This window comes from Triplophysa dalaica, chromosome 24 (assembly GCF_015846415.1).
Source record: "Triplophysa dalaica isolate WHDGS20190420 chromosome 24, ASM1584641v1, whole genome shotgun sequence".
In the NCBI taxonomy this organism is placed as follows: Eukaryota; Metazoa; Chordata; class Actinopteri; order Cypriniformes; family Nemacheilidae; genus Triplophysa; species Triplophysa dalaica.
The window spans coordinates 9,742,722-9,758,773 of NC_079565.1; the positions used below are offsets into that span (position 1 = coordinate 9,742,722).

Sequence of the window (16,052 nt, forward strand, 5' to 3'; positions counted from 1 at the left end):
TACAGTATGCTAAGAATGTCTGTCTCAAGCTGTAGTGCAGCACGACAAGGTGCTCATTGTAAGTTTTGGGCCCTTGACAGATGTAAGACAGGTGACCTCCGGGGCAGCTGTTCGGTGCTGCGTTTCATACAAAAGCATCTTTAAGACGTGTTTCACAACCAACACCAAGTACTGAATCAGCGCAGGACGTGCAATTTTAAACAGGATTCTATTCGAGTTTCACAGGATCAATCATACTAGAAGGCTGACGGTCTCATGTGGGTGTTGTATGCATGCAGACTGAAACAGCAGCCTAGGGCACGGCTCAAATTACAGGACACTGAGGAAAAACACACTCGCAGGCACGCAAGCCTACTGGCACATGCAAGTCGTAGATGCACACGTGCATGCATCTTGCTCCCATGGTCCAAAAATGGGTACCACTCTATTTTTGGACCCTTTTATTCATGTATGTAAAAAGAATAACAAAAATTCTGTGTTTTAAAAAGTATACTGACTGGAAAAGGCACCAGGTTTATAGAATAACCCAAACAATTGAAAGAACCACACGGACACCGTTGTAAACAATAAACTAATCTTATTTTGTCTCTTTTCTCCGGCTATTTACATTGGTACCTAATGTGCAAATTAATAATTTAAAGTAGTGTCAAACTCTCAAATGAATACAAAATCATATTTTACAATTGTAAGACGGTGAGAGTCCATGAACTTGTCCAATATGAAGGAGGGAGAGGAAAAGCAGGAGCATGGGACAAGAAAGACGAACATGATAGACGACTACAAACATGAGAGGAAAACAAAGAAAGCAGTGGACATCCTTGGCCAGGAAAGACAGAAACACAGAGCGTGGGTTACCTGGACATCAACACACAACTAATACAGCAAGCGTTGCTCTCATGGCAATCTTATCCATGTAGAAATACACTTGGGGCCTTTGCTTAGCAGAGAGACACAAAGTGGCTAATGTGCTAATTGTTCGTAGAAAGTCTTGAGGTGTTTCGAGGAGACCAGTTGCCTACAGCATGCTAAATAACTAGCATGTGAGGACTAGCATCGTGAGCAGTGGAATGTTTGGTGGAGAGTTAGCGTGACGGTGCTTTTAGTTGATGGCAATGCTGTGAAAAATAAATTGGCTTCCATTTCAGATTGGCACAAAACATATGGAACATTTTCTAAATGTTGATTAAAAATGCAGCTAAATGACAGCATTTTCAATGTTAACGATGTTATATGACACATGTGACTAGTAAATACAACAAAAACCATGAAGAACACCTTCCATGAAGAACACCTTATAGGGGGTACATCTTTTTTTGCTAAATATGGGAGTGTTTGCGAAATTGACGTGTTCCCAGTGGGTGTATTTTCAATTTGTGAAATTTGAAAGGTAATGGAAACGCAGCTAATGTTTCATCTAGGCGAGTCAAAAATATCATTGCAGGTTGATATGTTTCTTAAACATCCATTTTTAGCGAATTGATTTTGTTTGGTAGTTAGCACAAGTGCAATTTGAACACTGTGTCCTAACAAGATGTGACTGCATCTAACAACATACAAGAAATAAATTGATTGGTTTTCCATTTCTACACACAATAAAATCACATGTGTAAAAATTCCTCCCAACATGTTACACATAAATGTGTACATTTGTAGCGTCGTGCATAATTTTATTTTTCAATGTTGCACCTAAATAGGACACAGTGTTACACCACTGTTAGCAATGCTATCAATAAAACTTAAAAGTAGCCTACCCTCTTATATCTCGTTTAAATGTCTTTATCTTTAAATAGTGACCACTGTAACTGCATGTTTAAAACTTCTATCTGAGGACAAATGAAATGGGGTTGAGGAACATTTTTTAGCATGTGAGAGATTAGCATGGCAGTGTTAGCATGAATGATAATGTTGATGAACAATTGGCACTTATAGCCAAGCTGTGCCATTGAAGGTAATAAACAGTTGACGCACACAAAGTTTACAACTCTCCACCTTTAGTCCACTGCTGACGCATAAAAGGGTTTGCATTTCATACTTCTATCCTCAGGGAACATGTCTCAAAGACGTTTCTTAATATTTATGATCTACTAGCATGACTGGGTTATACAGTATATTGCAAATACAGGCAGCCATGAATGGAAGTCAAATTCTTACTGTATTACAGGTCAAGTAGGACACAAAAGTGAGGATTCAGTTGATATCATGATGGAATGCAAACCCTCCCATGAAAAGGATTTATATTACAATAATGCAGCATGATGAAAAAACATGTTTGTATGAACAGATAGCTAAGAAAAAATAAGAGACCACAATAAATGCTTTTAATCTGCATTTCTACATGTATGGCGGCCATTTTATTCCAGTGTAAGGTCAATTTAAACATAAAAAGAAAACCTCCGGAGCGACAAAGTCACCCAACAGAAAATGTGAAAGACTGAGAGAATGCAAAACTGAGATTAAAGGCTGAGATTTAAAATCTGTTTTATTCCATTAAATATTGTATTTTAATAACCTATACTTAAATAGATGTAAAACATAAGTATTTTGTTATTTAAAAATTAATATAAACTTTTCTTTGCAGTATTTGTTGTCTTCTGCATCTTTTGTGTTTTTTATGTGGAATTTGGAGAAAAAAAAACAGAATGTTACAGAATAACACAAAAATGATAATGTTAACTAAAACTATACATAACAAATTCAGGAAAACCAACAAAAAATTTGGAATGGTCTCTTATTTTTACAGATCTGTACATACGGTTTACACCACAATATCCAAAGACATTTTGATATGTCATATATTGAATATTTCCACAGTAATAATTATTTTACAACAATCTCATTGAATCCCACCCACTTCCCTTAAAATTACATGGGAAAATATGGCTGACGTTATGAATGCATAGATAAAAGCAGGAGGGATAGCGGTTGTTACCAAACTTATTGCTTTCAAAGAAAAATCCAGTATTGAAAAGTGCATCTCCCTCCCTTAATTATTTGCAATGCACAGCAAATCTATGGTATTCAATATTGAGTTTCCAAAGAGCTATGCTGTGAAATATTGCATTATAATGACCTCTAAACAGAGTTGCCATGTTGATGATTGGGTAGCTCTTTTTGAAACTGACATGACATATCTCTTTCAGCAGGTACAAGGAGTTTTACAACACAGACTGAGCGAAATGCACAGACGAGAGCTTTTACTCTAGAACAAGTAAAAGATTGAATTCAATCGGACGTAAGACAAACAATAACACAATCTCTGGCCAAAGCTGTAAACTGATTCTGGTTGCACTTCCTGTCATTTTAAAGCAGTGTGCGTTTGCTATCGAGAGTAAAGTAACAAGAATACAAGGAGGCTGATCTTAAATATAGTAGGAAAATGTTATGCCAGTTCTTTGTATCGCTTGCAAAGTGCTAAAAGGTGGTGACGTCGCGGTTGTTTTCACACACAGCGGTGGTAGCCTTATACGTGGCGCGCTATCCCGGTCGATGCACCTTCAACTCCCGTTCCCTACGTTTCAGCTCTTCTCTATAACAGTAGGAGCAGAAATTCTCAGTCTCAGCCCGGCCATAGAAGGTACAGTTGTCCCTCCTGCAACGTTTCTGCTGGAAGCAGTACATCGGACAAACTGCGTTCTGTCCTTTGGTTTTGTCCTGCCCGAGCCAACCATGGGGCACCGGGTCCTCATCCGCGAACTCCAGACAGTCCCGGATGTCACCGGTGTTGAAACCGTTGGTGTATGTGTGTGACTTGTGTTCCCCAGGCATGTTGTAGGGGAAGGTGTCTACGGCATTGACAGTACGAATCCCAGACATGCGGGCTGGACTGTAGCTCTGAGAGGACAGTGAACGGTTTTGTTGAGGGTAGGTGGCACACGTTTTGAGTGTTCCCACCAACGGCTTGTAGGACTCATCCTGATAGCTGGATGACTGATGATTGACATCTCTCAGGTGGATGACACTGTGCCGCTGGATAGGTGGCGTATGGCTATAGTGGGCTGAAACAGGGACCGGTCCGGATCTCTTAGCACCATTACTAGGAGAGGAGAAAGGGATGGGAGACATGGAGGATCCTGAAATGGACGCTGTAATGGGTATTGGGATAGGAGAAGCGGAAAGCTTTGGGCTTCCTCTTTCTTGGACCTTCATGGCCTGTATGGCATTATGGCTGGGGTGCAAAACCGGCGAGCAACTGTCAGGTGGAGTGCTATCCGAACACTCTCTTTGAAAAGCGCTCTCCTGCTCCGGCTTCTTCAGTGCGACGCCATTAGTCTGTGATTTCTTCTCGCCCTCTGCTTTTCTTTTCTGTTCCTGTTCGGCACTGAAACGTTCCTGGGCGCTGCTCAGATAAAAGCTAATCATCTCTTCGTGAAACTGGTGCCGGTGGCTGGTGAGCAGCAAGCCGGCAAAGATAAACTTGCGCTCACCCTGCATGGCTGCCCGAAGAATGTTCAGGCTTAGTTTGACGTCTGTGCTGTACTTCCAGTTGTCCAGTGTCCGGTCACCAGAGTTTTTGCCCGATCCTGTTTGTCTCTCGACAGGTGAGCTACCGGATGCACGGTCAGTAGGAGAAGGACTGGTCGTCTTCTCTGAAGAGGACGTACTTGCCGATTGACCTGACTCCTCCTTGCTGCCTTTTCGTATTTTCGAGTCTTTTTTCTTAGGTTTCTGCTCGCCGTTCTCCATAGTTCGTCCGTTCGCCGAGTTGGACTTGCTGATCTTGCCATGGACGAGTCCTCCCAAGCCACCCATGTTCTTTTTAAGTTTAATACCCAAAGTCTTGCTAAAGCTGCCCAACTTGTTTGCTACCGAATCTGCTCTAGTTTTGTCTTTATCTTTCCGCTGTTTGTCCTTGTCCTTATTTGATTTGCCGCTATTGATGTTGGAGTTACTGCAAACAGACTCCCGGTCCGAATCCATGGATTCTGCCAAAGATTGTACGTCCTCGCCTGCAGAGGCAGTGGGCGACTCAGGCTGAGCCAAGGGAGCCTGTAAGACACATCATCAGGGCTCATAAATGAGTTTCATGTTAAACAAACTGCTTGTTAAATATTCCAAGACCACTTACCCTTGTTTCAGATGGAATTCGGATCCACGTTACATTCATGTAGTTGTGCAGAAGGTTTAGTTTAGCTTCTAGTGACAGAATAAGACTGGAGAAAAAAGAGGACATTGTCAGACATTTCAATTTTCTTTCTAGTGTCAATATGGAATATTGTAAAATGCCCTGCTACTGAAAGACAAACAGCAGATTTGGTCATGGATACCATTTGTCCTGTCCTACTTGTCAGTGAAAATGACAGAAATTCCAAACCAAGTATGACAAGTGCATAGATCCAGTCACCAAAGGATGACAGTAATTAGTTTATATTAATCAGTCCATTATCAAACCAAACGAACGGGTGCCAACTCATACAGCAATTTCAGCACAGATGTTTATTTTGGAAATCTGTTCTTCCTTCTGTAATCATGTCTTGGGCTGGGCTGTAGCACATTATTTATATGGCTTAATTGACAGACCTCTGGAAAAAGACTAGACCATATGCAATACTGAAATACTGATAAAAAGTGCTTCCATGACATTATATTAGTCTGCACAAGCTTTAATGAACACTGTCTGTCAAGGGAATTCGACCTCTATGAGGATACTGTGGCCCAGTGCCATGGCCTGCTAGACAGATTTAGTCTTAAATCCTTCATATGATAGAGATAACGTATAAATGAGGACTTGTTTAGACTTTCTTCCGTCGTTCTTTATCAAGTACTCCTTATTTTAGGTCATTTCAGTTTGCAACGTTTGTATACTACTGGAATGTAGGATGGGGATGAGAGAGAGGGAAAGAAAGCGTTCTTACTTCGCCAGCTTGGCGTTGTCGTTGTCATCCCTCCCCCATTCCCAATCCCTCCCCGGGTCCACAGCGAAGTGCAGAGCTAGCAGCTTGTGCTCGGAGTCGGTCAGTGGGATAACGGCTAGAAACGAGGGACAAAAAGAAGATGTGTTTAGAGGCAAAACAGACGTTGTGTTCATATCGTATTGCAGTTTTTTGTACTGACTTAGTCACTTTTTTTCTCTTTTGGTGTGTGTACATTATGTTTCGAATTACATAAAAAAATAAATCTAATAAGAAAAATGGTGTTAAACAAAAAGATTTATCAAAATAGTATATAGTAACTTATGAAACAAAATTTTGGGGTTGAATTTCAGAAATTTCAAGGTTTCATTTTGGGGTTGAACTACTGATAATTTGGGGTTCAAATCTTTAACAAAATTTTGGGGTTGAATTTCAGAAATTTCGAGGTTGTATTTTGGGGTTAAATTACCGATAATTTGGGGTTGAAATTATGAACAAAATTTTGGGGTTGAATTTCAGAAAATTTTGAGTTGAAATTGTAAACAAATGTTGGGGTTGAATTTCAGAAAATACTTCATTCTGCTCTGAGTCCGGAGATCTAATTGCTACGGAGCTTAAATGAGAAACAAAAAGCTAATTGTCCAACATTCCATCAACCATTTGACAGAAAAAGGGACAACCGTCCCCTCGCATTCCCTTTTTCCTTTCACTCCTTTCATCAAATACAACTTACTGTTCCTTTCAAAGCACAGCCTGAAAGCAGAATGACAGTGAAAGCGAGTGTGGGTTGATAGAAAACAGCGATTAAGTTCTTGTGACTGTTGGAAACTACAGCATGTTCAAACGGAGGACGTTCCAGACCCTTCTGTCAGAACCCTAAACATACACTGATGGAACAAACTGTCTCCACTCCTCGTGATTGCCCTGCCGTTTGCCAGGTGACTGCTGGGTACAACTAACTGTGTACCAGCGATGAACATACTGCTCTCTGATGACTCATTTAAATGACACTATGGGTGCAATCTTCAATGAAGAGTGGGTGTCAGTGAGAGACATCGAGTCACAGTAGTGAATAAGTGTGTGTTGTGTATGTGTGTGTAAAGGAAAGAAAAGGTCAAGGATTGATGGAGTATGTGTAGAGAAGTGTATCATTCAGACATACACAGTAAAGACAACTGCACCCTCGAACAGACTTCCTCCCTGTCAAATTTTCAATGAGCGCACGACTTTGCCTCCCACCCACGTCTTTTAATTCACAATCCTGGCAAACTAAAAGCGCCAGAAATGCCCAGCTGGTCTAATAAACATTCTCATCGTCCAAAATCACAGTCCCCGCATAGAGTTCTTCCCACTTTTTACACACTTCAGCGGAACATTTTGTTTTGAAAAGCCCAACAATGAGTGATTCAGTTCACAAAAGTTAACAGAAAGGTTTCGAGTACCACTATACTACAAGAGGAATTCTTCAGGGAACGTTGGGCTACAACTTTGTCAAGCAGAAAAGGATCCCAGATCAGAACCCCTTTATCAAGTGCCTTTTTTAAAGGGAAAATACTCAAAAAGAAAAATGCTGTCATTTATTTATCACCATGTTGTTCAAAACCTGTATATGATCCTTTCTGCAGTGTAACACAAAATAATTGTATTTTGAGAAATGTCTCAAAATAATGTGGTCTTGTGTCCATAAAATGGAAGTCAATGGGGGCCAATGTTGTTTGGTTACAAACATTTTTCAAAATATCTTTTTTTGTGTTCTGCCGTAGGAAGAAAGTCATACCGGTTTGAAATGACATGACAGGGATTAAATTATTAAAAAAAAAATTATAGACTGAGGTTAGGGGCTTGCATCTTCTATACCTATTTCCCTTTTTACGGGTAGTTCATGGTTAGGATAAGAAATAAGGTTGGGCAACATTTCCTGGATAGGAATTTGGGTTAAGACCAACAGAAGTTTACTCTAAAATCTATTTACCCCAACCATCCTGTTTTTTTGTCTGGGCAATCCACACACAACCTCTGTTGCATTCGCAACCTCCTTTTGTTATTTTGTGGGTCAAATTCTTGCGGGGTTACACCGGGACAAGAAAGAAACTATCCAAGATCCAAACAAAGAGGAAAGTAGGTGGAATACTCAATTCGGGGCAGACACTGTACAATATACCCCTCACTCCCTCACAAACGTACTTGCAGACTCATACATTCAGCTAACCAACAAACAGGCGATTGTGCTCCCAAACCCCTCCCAACATCGCACACACAGATACAGTTCCCAGTCCCAGCACAGCGAGGTCAGACGGTGAACGCTAGAGCTATGTGGGGTTGTGTCCCGACTCCTACATTGCAGCTGTCTTCCCTTCATCGGCCCGGCGAACACACTCCTGTGGACTCATACGCACTCGGGGCTCCTGTTGTTACCATCTGGGCGGTTTCCAGGTCCAAACACCACCGCTGCCAGTTCAACCTCGAGGGACTGGAGTATAATGTATTTAGTATCCCGTCTGGCAGTAGTATAAATCTATCCTCGACTGACCCAACTCAGCAGCATACAGACAGAACCATTACGTCAAGGTCCCCCGCTTTCAAGGAACGAGGGCCGACTCAGCTGATTCCCGAAGCGTTTGTTGGAATTTGGGGGGTGAGGCATTAGATAGAGGTGGGAGTCAGAATTCATGACTAGGTTCCCCTACACCATCGACCTGTTGTTATAACCGGACCACTTTGTCTGGTTGAACATAAATATTGAAGCTTGACGTAAGGAAGTGATAATGGCCAAATAGGCGGCACCCTCACATTACAAAAAGTTCAAACTTGTCAAGAGATGTCAACATCAAAGTTGTAGCGGCAAAGGTAGCTTTTCAAGTTTTTACGTTGTTTCTACACCATTCAACACCATTGAGATCACTAAATTCATAGCATATACAAATTCATTACAAATGGATACAATCAAAGTATATTCCATTGAGATAAAAGGAAGTTTGACGTATGGCGAATGGGTCCGGCTGCACGACGTGGCTGCGACTATGGAAAGTTAGATAGGCAGTAAGTGGGAATAGTGGTCACGCAAGGCAAGCGCGATATACAGTAATCCTTTTGAATGAGAATGACTTTACAGGGATTATTGTTTTTTTATTTGATTCTCCCCCCTCTGGTGGAAGATATCAATCACTGCAGTCGCCCCCACCAGGGAAAACAATTAGTCTGCTCCAGTCACGCAAAGCACGGTCGTTCTTAATGAGGTGAGAATTCAGGAGTTTGCCATTTTCGTTCCCAGCTGTGTATTTTACAGCCACCATAAACAATAATCATGTGGCTAAACAAAGCTTTATCCTGGAAACAAAAAAAAACAGGGAAAATAGGATCTCAAACACATTTTGCAGGAGCATATTAACCCATTCACACATACTGTATATAAATTCATATAGTTTTTATTTTAACGTCATATTAACACAAAATAGGAAAATCATAACAGTACTCCTTTAAAGCGACAGTTCATCCAAAAATGAAAATTCTGTCTTCATTTACTCACCCTAAAGCAGTTCCAAATCTGTATACATGTCTTTGTTTGATGAACAAAGAGAGAAAGATATTTGGAAGAATGCCAAACAGTTCTCGGATTCAATCAAGTTACAGATACAAATTTCATTGAACTTCTATACAAAGTATCTGTTTTGCTATTTTAATGCCTTTTGCAGTTTTAGCAAAACATGTAAAAGTGTGCACTGAGCGTGGGCTGCTGATCATGACACAAGAAGCTTTTCACTTTTATAAAACCAAACTTTAAAAGTGGGCTGTCAAATGCCAAAGAAAACGTTTAACAGCACAGGCACATCTTAAAATAGCAATGCACGTTTCCTATTGGCTGACTACATTCATATGAAGTGTAACCACAGAGGAAAAATAAAGGTACATTAAAGTCATACTGGCAAGGCATACACAGAACAAACATTGAATATGTCTGCATCAATGGAAAAGTATAAAGATACATATCTAGAAATCTAAAAAAGTTTTTGTTACACTTCGTCCTTACAAAGCATGAAGTAATTTTGTCTGTTTACACTAAAAGTGAAAGTCTTGCACGTTGTATCTGTACGCAATCTGTATACATTTAATATCAGGGGTTTGGGAAGGACAGTGACGATTTATTACAAATCCATATGTGAAGGGAGATTTGGGACCAATGAAATTCGCTGTGGACGGAGCCACTCAACAAAACGCCACCAAACCCGAAACCAAGTGTTTGGCAATGTCTTGTTGAGGAGTCAATTCAATTTGATTACATAGCGCTTTTTACAGGGTTGCATAGATTCAAAGCAACTTTACAGGATGTGGCTTGTTAAAACAAAAACTCAGATTTACATTAAAGATATTTTGTCGCTTAATGGTGTCACGCCTTGATAAACACAGTGTAAGAAGTAGATGTCGGTTCAGTTATAGCAAATACGTAGAGAACCTTTACATATGGTTCCCCCATGTGGTTGATAAGCACAATTGTCTGTTATCAATGTCGTAAATATTGTCGCTGTATAAGCTTCCCAGTGGGCAGCGCAATACACGTGAATTTGTTTACTAAGAAGAAACCGCTGTTACATCATGTCACTTCATAAACAGTGCACTAAAGCATTCTTTTGGCTCCTGCAGGGTATACAGGGCTATACTAATAGTTCAAACTAGATTCTGAGGCAGCAGCTGGTTGTTAGCCCTTAGCTCATAGCGTGCAAGCTGCATAGCAGCTAACGTGCTAAACCAATGCATGGACGTGAATGAGTTTAGTGTTATTTTCGGTAACACACTCGCGACCAGGCGTGGCGTTTTGTGTAATAGGTGCAATCACTAACTTACACTCAACTCACTATGGGAATAGTGCCTAGCATAGTAACTATAGATACCGATAACATTAGTCTACATGCATGAACTAAGGAATCAGCAAAATTTGACCATTAAACATTTATTGTGGTTTGGTAGTAATCGTTTACAAGCATAACACTAAATTCGTAGAGGGCTGCTTAGGTCGCAGCGTTAGTTAAATACGTCCAGTTAAGAGTTTGAGAAAATAATTTTAAAGAGATTATTTTTAGGTAGAAAAACTCCCTAGTGTTGCTTTAACTTAATTTGAAAACAACATGTTAATAAAGGGCTCCCACCATAATCTAACATAAACACTATCTCATTTCTGTCTCACACTTTCACACACAGCCACACACACACAAGAGTCTCAGTGTTCTCAAGAAACCGCTGGCACCTGAACACACAGGGCAGACAGGCACTCCCTGGCAAACCAGAGCGGAAGATCCGGGGGGATGAGGGGGGTAGGAAGAGGGGGTGGGGTGCTCAGCCACACAGACAGACAGACCCTCCGTTGGGAAGTGTGAAGGGAGGTGGGGATACGGGAGGAGGAGATTAAGGCCTAGACTAAACCTAGTGCAATTTGGTTTGGATTGGGCTGATCCTAATGGAAAGTCGTTCTTTTGAAGGGAGCGAGAGAGACAGACAGAAAAAAGTCAAGAATAGAGTCAGGGGAAATGAGTCAGTGTTTATTACTGACAAGTATGTGTGTGGGGAGAGGAGACAGACCCCACAAGGAAAATAGCTTAATAAATTATGAAATGCAAAAGTGTGAGGGGGATAAAAGATATAAAAAACTGAATGAAAAATAATTGACGTCAATGAGACCTTTTTTTACAGAACTAAACAAATTCTGCCAAACCCTTGCATTGAGGACACTTGTGGACATTTAGTAAAACCTTTAATAAAAGTAAATACCATTGCATTATTATTCTAGAAATGCTAATATTCTCATTTTGGTCAGAAACTATGCTGCGTTTACACCAAACGCGAATTACGCGATTTGCGCGAGTAAATTAAACTCCTGCGGGACGAAATTTAACTCAAAGAGATATTTGCTTGAAGAACGAACATAAATACTCGCACTAAAATAACGAATTATTCACGAGCGTAATAAAGAGCGAGGAATGCGTTGCTTTGTGTTTGGTGTGAACTCAGCATAAGTCCAAAAAGAAATCCATAGTATTATATAAAAACATGAGTCTTTGATATGTCTATATTAAATGATTTTTGAAACATAAGCTTCAATTTGGAAACAAATGAGTGTCCCCAAAAAAACACAATCAACAAAACTATTTGGGTACAAAACCAATATATATTCGGTAAGGGTCTGTTAAAACAATAGAAGTCTATGGTGTCAGTATTGATATATCTAAATAAACATTCATGCGTGCATTATTCTAAAGGGGAGGCCTCTGGGCTTTAAATGCATCCGGACGCACAGCAACAGATGACCCAATTAAGCTCAAACGCTTCTTCAAAGAACGAGATCTCACACATTCTTTACATCAGAACTCACAAATTTCCTCTATACATAAAACACACGGTTGGTAAGATTTTTTTTATCATAGGAGTCGGTCAATCATATCCTGAAGAAACATGACTAGAGAAAGAAGCCTCTTATCTGTCCACCGCTGCTTCACATCGACCACATGCACGTGGGGTCAGCGGGTACACCAGCCTATGCTAGGAGGTCTCCCGTGGTGAACAGAAAGAACGCCATCTAGTGGTCTGAAGACTTCTGAACGTGTTCTCTTATGAACCCCCCAAACAAGTATATTATTTACATAAACTACAGACAATGCTGTCTATGTGTGTTTGTGGTCTGCAGCATAATGCACATCAAACAATGTGTTTAAATAACAATTCAGAATTATCAATTGATATTAAAACTATAAAATCAATCAACTTTAATTATAGTGAAACGAAAATATCATTTGTTTTTTTAAGAATAAAATTTTTCCTGTAAATTTGTGGTATTTCTTTGATTTTGAACGTAGACTTTGAAGGACCCAGTGAGCTTATGTGTCTCCTTAAAGATATAAAAGGAGAGGAAAAAAAAATGAGAAAACCGAAAACTAGAACAAAAGTCTCAATTTAACCTCACTAGTGTGCAAGAAAGCTCTTATTTGTCATTTTTATTTCCTATGAGAGTAACATTGTCGTATTTGCAGGTTTTGGGTGGGATGTCTTAAATGTGAGAGAGCTACAGTGAAGAGAACAGTTTGTACGGTAGCATCAGTATGTCAGTGAAAAGAGATTGGTTGGAGAGCAAGTGTGCAGGAGAGAAAGAGAGAGAGAGAGAGAGAGAGAGACATGTGTTGCCCGCATAAATAGCTTTGCCATTCAGCCATAGACAACAGCCTGTGAACTCGAATTGGCACCACTGCCGTATACAAACAAGACTTCCGATGGGAATTGCATGTACAGATAATAAGTTGTATTTGTGAAGTCATGCACCCTCTGTACTGTTGCTCACATAAAGCTGTGAGTGCAACAGATGTTTCTAAATGTGCATTACATTGTGTGCATAACAAGCTAAAGAAGGCCAAAAAAGATAATTTAATAAGACAGCTTACGTCTCGACACCCTCTGAGAGTTAATGTAGTTTAATAAACATGTTGAATGTCCATTTTTATCTGTCTCTCACAGTCTCACTTTCTCCGTTTTTTCCATTTCTCACTTCTGACCGACTGGAGTCCATGACATGTGCTTTTAATAATTGATCAAATGTAATAAGGTTTCAGGTTTGCATTATTCATTCAATTGGAGATGGAGTTTGAAACAGATCTGTGCAAAAACATCAAGGAACTATTATTCTTGGAAGGAGACAAATAAAATAATTATAAATCTCATTCATTTTATTGGTGGATTCATTTAATTAAGTTTCTATTTAAATCTATTTTTGGTGATCTACTGCATTAGGCAAAATGGCCACAGTGTTCACACAAAATCCCACAATGCATTGGGCTGTGATTGTTAAAATCTTTTTGCAAAATAGCTGCTTTTAATAACTAAATGTTTATTAAATGTTTCTAGCAGTGGCACTTTATTGACGCTGTAGTGATCTCTACATGAAAGGGTTGAATCCGAGTACTGCATACCTGCTATTATTTTCATACTTTTTTAGGGCTGTAAAAAAATGTAATCCTTCCTGAATAAAAGTTTGTGTTTACATAATATATGTCTGTGTACTGTGCATATTACTATTGTATTCATAAAAGCATACACATACATACAACTATTTAAGAAAAATATATTTAAAATAAATTAATAAACATTTATATGTAATTTCATTTATTGGTTAATATAAATAAATGCATGTAAATACTTTCATTATGGATGTGATTAATCGCGATTAATTGTTTGACCGCCAAAATTGTTCTCCACCACTATGACTGGTTAACCATAATACATTGGGATTTTTTTATATACTTTTATTGTAACTGGACACGCCTACTTAGTCTATAAGAAATGTTGCACTGCTGTCGGATTGGATCAATGCAACATCATGGTTTGATGGGCTCCACTGCTGTGATTGGTTGATGTAATGATGTAATGTGTACCTTGCTCTCTCTGCTGATCTCTCTGCTCCATGGACACCAGGGCGGAGAAGTGGGCCTGGTCATAAGCCAGCACCAGCGGGGAACAGTGGCAGCGGTTAGGAGGCACCTCCAAAGGCAGGTACAGCCCTCCAAAAGGAATGGGTGCGAAAGCTACAAGACAACAACAGAAATGTTTAGAAAGCAGATTGTCTTAAACATTGAAATTCTACTCATTCACTCTACAGCATAAGCTATGAAATGTATTTGAATATCTCTTTTACACCGAAAGAATTCATTTCAAAAGCTTTCAAGCGTAATGCAATCACAGTCACCCATAGCTATGCTATCACATTTTTAATAACCATTGATAACAGTAGTTTGTATTCAGCAATTTCAAAAGGTTTGCTTAAAAATAAAATGTTATAGAGACCTCTAGTGATCAGAGTTGGGAAGTTCAGGTGTCATACCTTCACCTCCTGAGTCTCTGAGCATGGTGTCTGCTATCACCACTATAGGTCTTCTCAGAACGTGGGCCAGGACGAAGACGTGGAACTCCTCCAAGCTTTCATAAACCGGGTCTTCTGAATTGTCCACTCTTTAAAACACACACAACACACACAACTGCGTGAGGCCATGTGATGCACAGGAGTTGTCACAAAACTATTCATCTTTACAGAAATCAGACAGAAGCTTTACCAAACACAAGTGACTCATAATTATCTTCATGCAATTTCATCAAAAACCGAACAGGCCTCTGATTAATACAACACAATTTTTATTACTACATTTATCAAAACAAACAACATGCTAACAGCAATGATGTGAAACACTTATATGTATGTATTAGTATTATGCATGTATGTATAAAAGAATACGCATTAAAAGATGTTTAGACTTTAAACAACCAAGATGGAAGCTTGTTTTAAAGGAGCAGCACGTCATTTCTGCACCATAAGCAGCACCAAACTAAAGTGAAAATAAGGGTTTCGGTTTTTCATTATTTGGATAGTCCCACCTCAAACTCACACACCATCTTGAACCGAAACTGCCTTTAAAAAATAATGCATACTTGAAAGACAAATGAAAAAAACTCTCAACAGGTAGTGGTCTAGCTTTTGTTGAAACCAGTAACTTTGTATTGGCACCTATTGCAATATTGCGCCTGTATGACATATCGCTTATTGCTCCCTAAACGCTTTGGATAAAAGCGTCTGCTAAATGACTTTATGTAAATATAAGTAATCCATACTTCAACTTTCCGGTCTGAAACAAAAGAAAAAAAAACGTATTGTAATTTCACTACTTAGTGAGTCTGTTTGTAGATTTGACAAAAACAGGAAGTTAATTCTGTACATTACATTCCTAATCAAGATTTCGAGGCACCACCACTGTGTTTAACTTCACGTTCAAGAGAGATGATAGATTAAACATAAATGGTAAGTTTCCTCTTGAAGCAAAGTTTGGTCGAAACTGCGCCAACCACAGCGCTTTAGTTGACAACACAGAGTGAAAAACAGACCAAAGTGCTTTCTGCAGGTAGAGAAAGTTTCCATCACGCTACATAACCTGTGACCCAAGATAAACTCTGAATGCAATATTCACACAGCGCGCTACATAATGCACATTTTAGCGAATATTGAAAGTGGTTCAATTGAGCATTCAATACATACTGCAAAAATATTACTAGGAGTACACCTAACGTAGTTACTGTTTAAAATTCCATAAGGTAAATAGAAAGTGTGACCACCAGGTGGCAGTGTCACGCATTACATTTATTTACAAGCTCCATCTCCAATACTATAAGGGGGCAGTTGGT

At 39.5% G+C, this 16,052-nt stretch overlaps 1 protein-coding gene across 1 annotated transcript in view; it reads right to left on the bottom strand.

Annotated features, from left to right (window-relative positions):
* Positions 1 to 241: 241 nt before the first annotated feature.
* Positions 242 to 16,052, bottom strand: part of otud7a (OTU deubiquitinase 7A) — a 59,204-nt gene continuing 43,393 nt past the window's right edge. The window contains exons 9-13 of the mRNA XM_056740383.1: positions 14,704 to 14,831; positions 14,258 to 14,407; positions 5,853 to 5,967; positions 5,066 to 5,150; positions 242 to 4,986 (exon numbers count right to left, since the gene is read on the bottom strand). Coding sequence (XP_056596361.1) covers positions 3,475 to 4,986; positions 5,066 to 5,150; positions 5,853 to 5,967; positions 14,258 to 14,407; positions 14,704 to 14,831 — 1,990 coding nt within the window. The 3' untranslated portion in view covers positions 242 to 3,474. The remainder of the gene's footprint in view (positions 4,987 to 5,065; positions 5,151 to 5,852; positions 5,968 to 14,257; positions 14,408 to 14,703; positions 14,832 to 16,052) is intronic.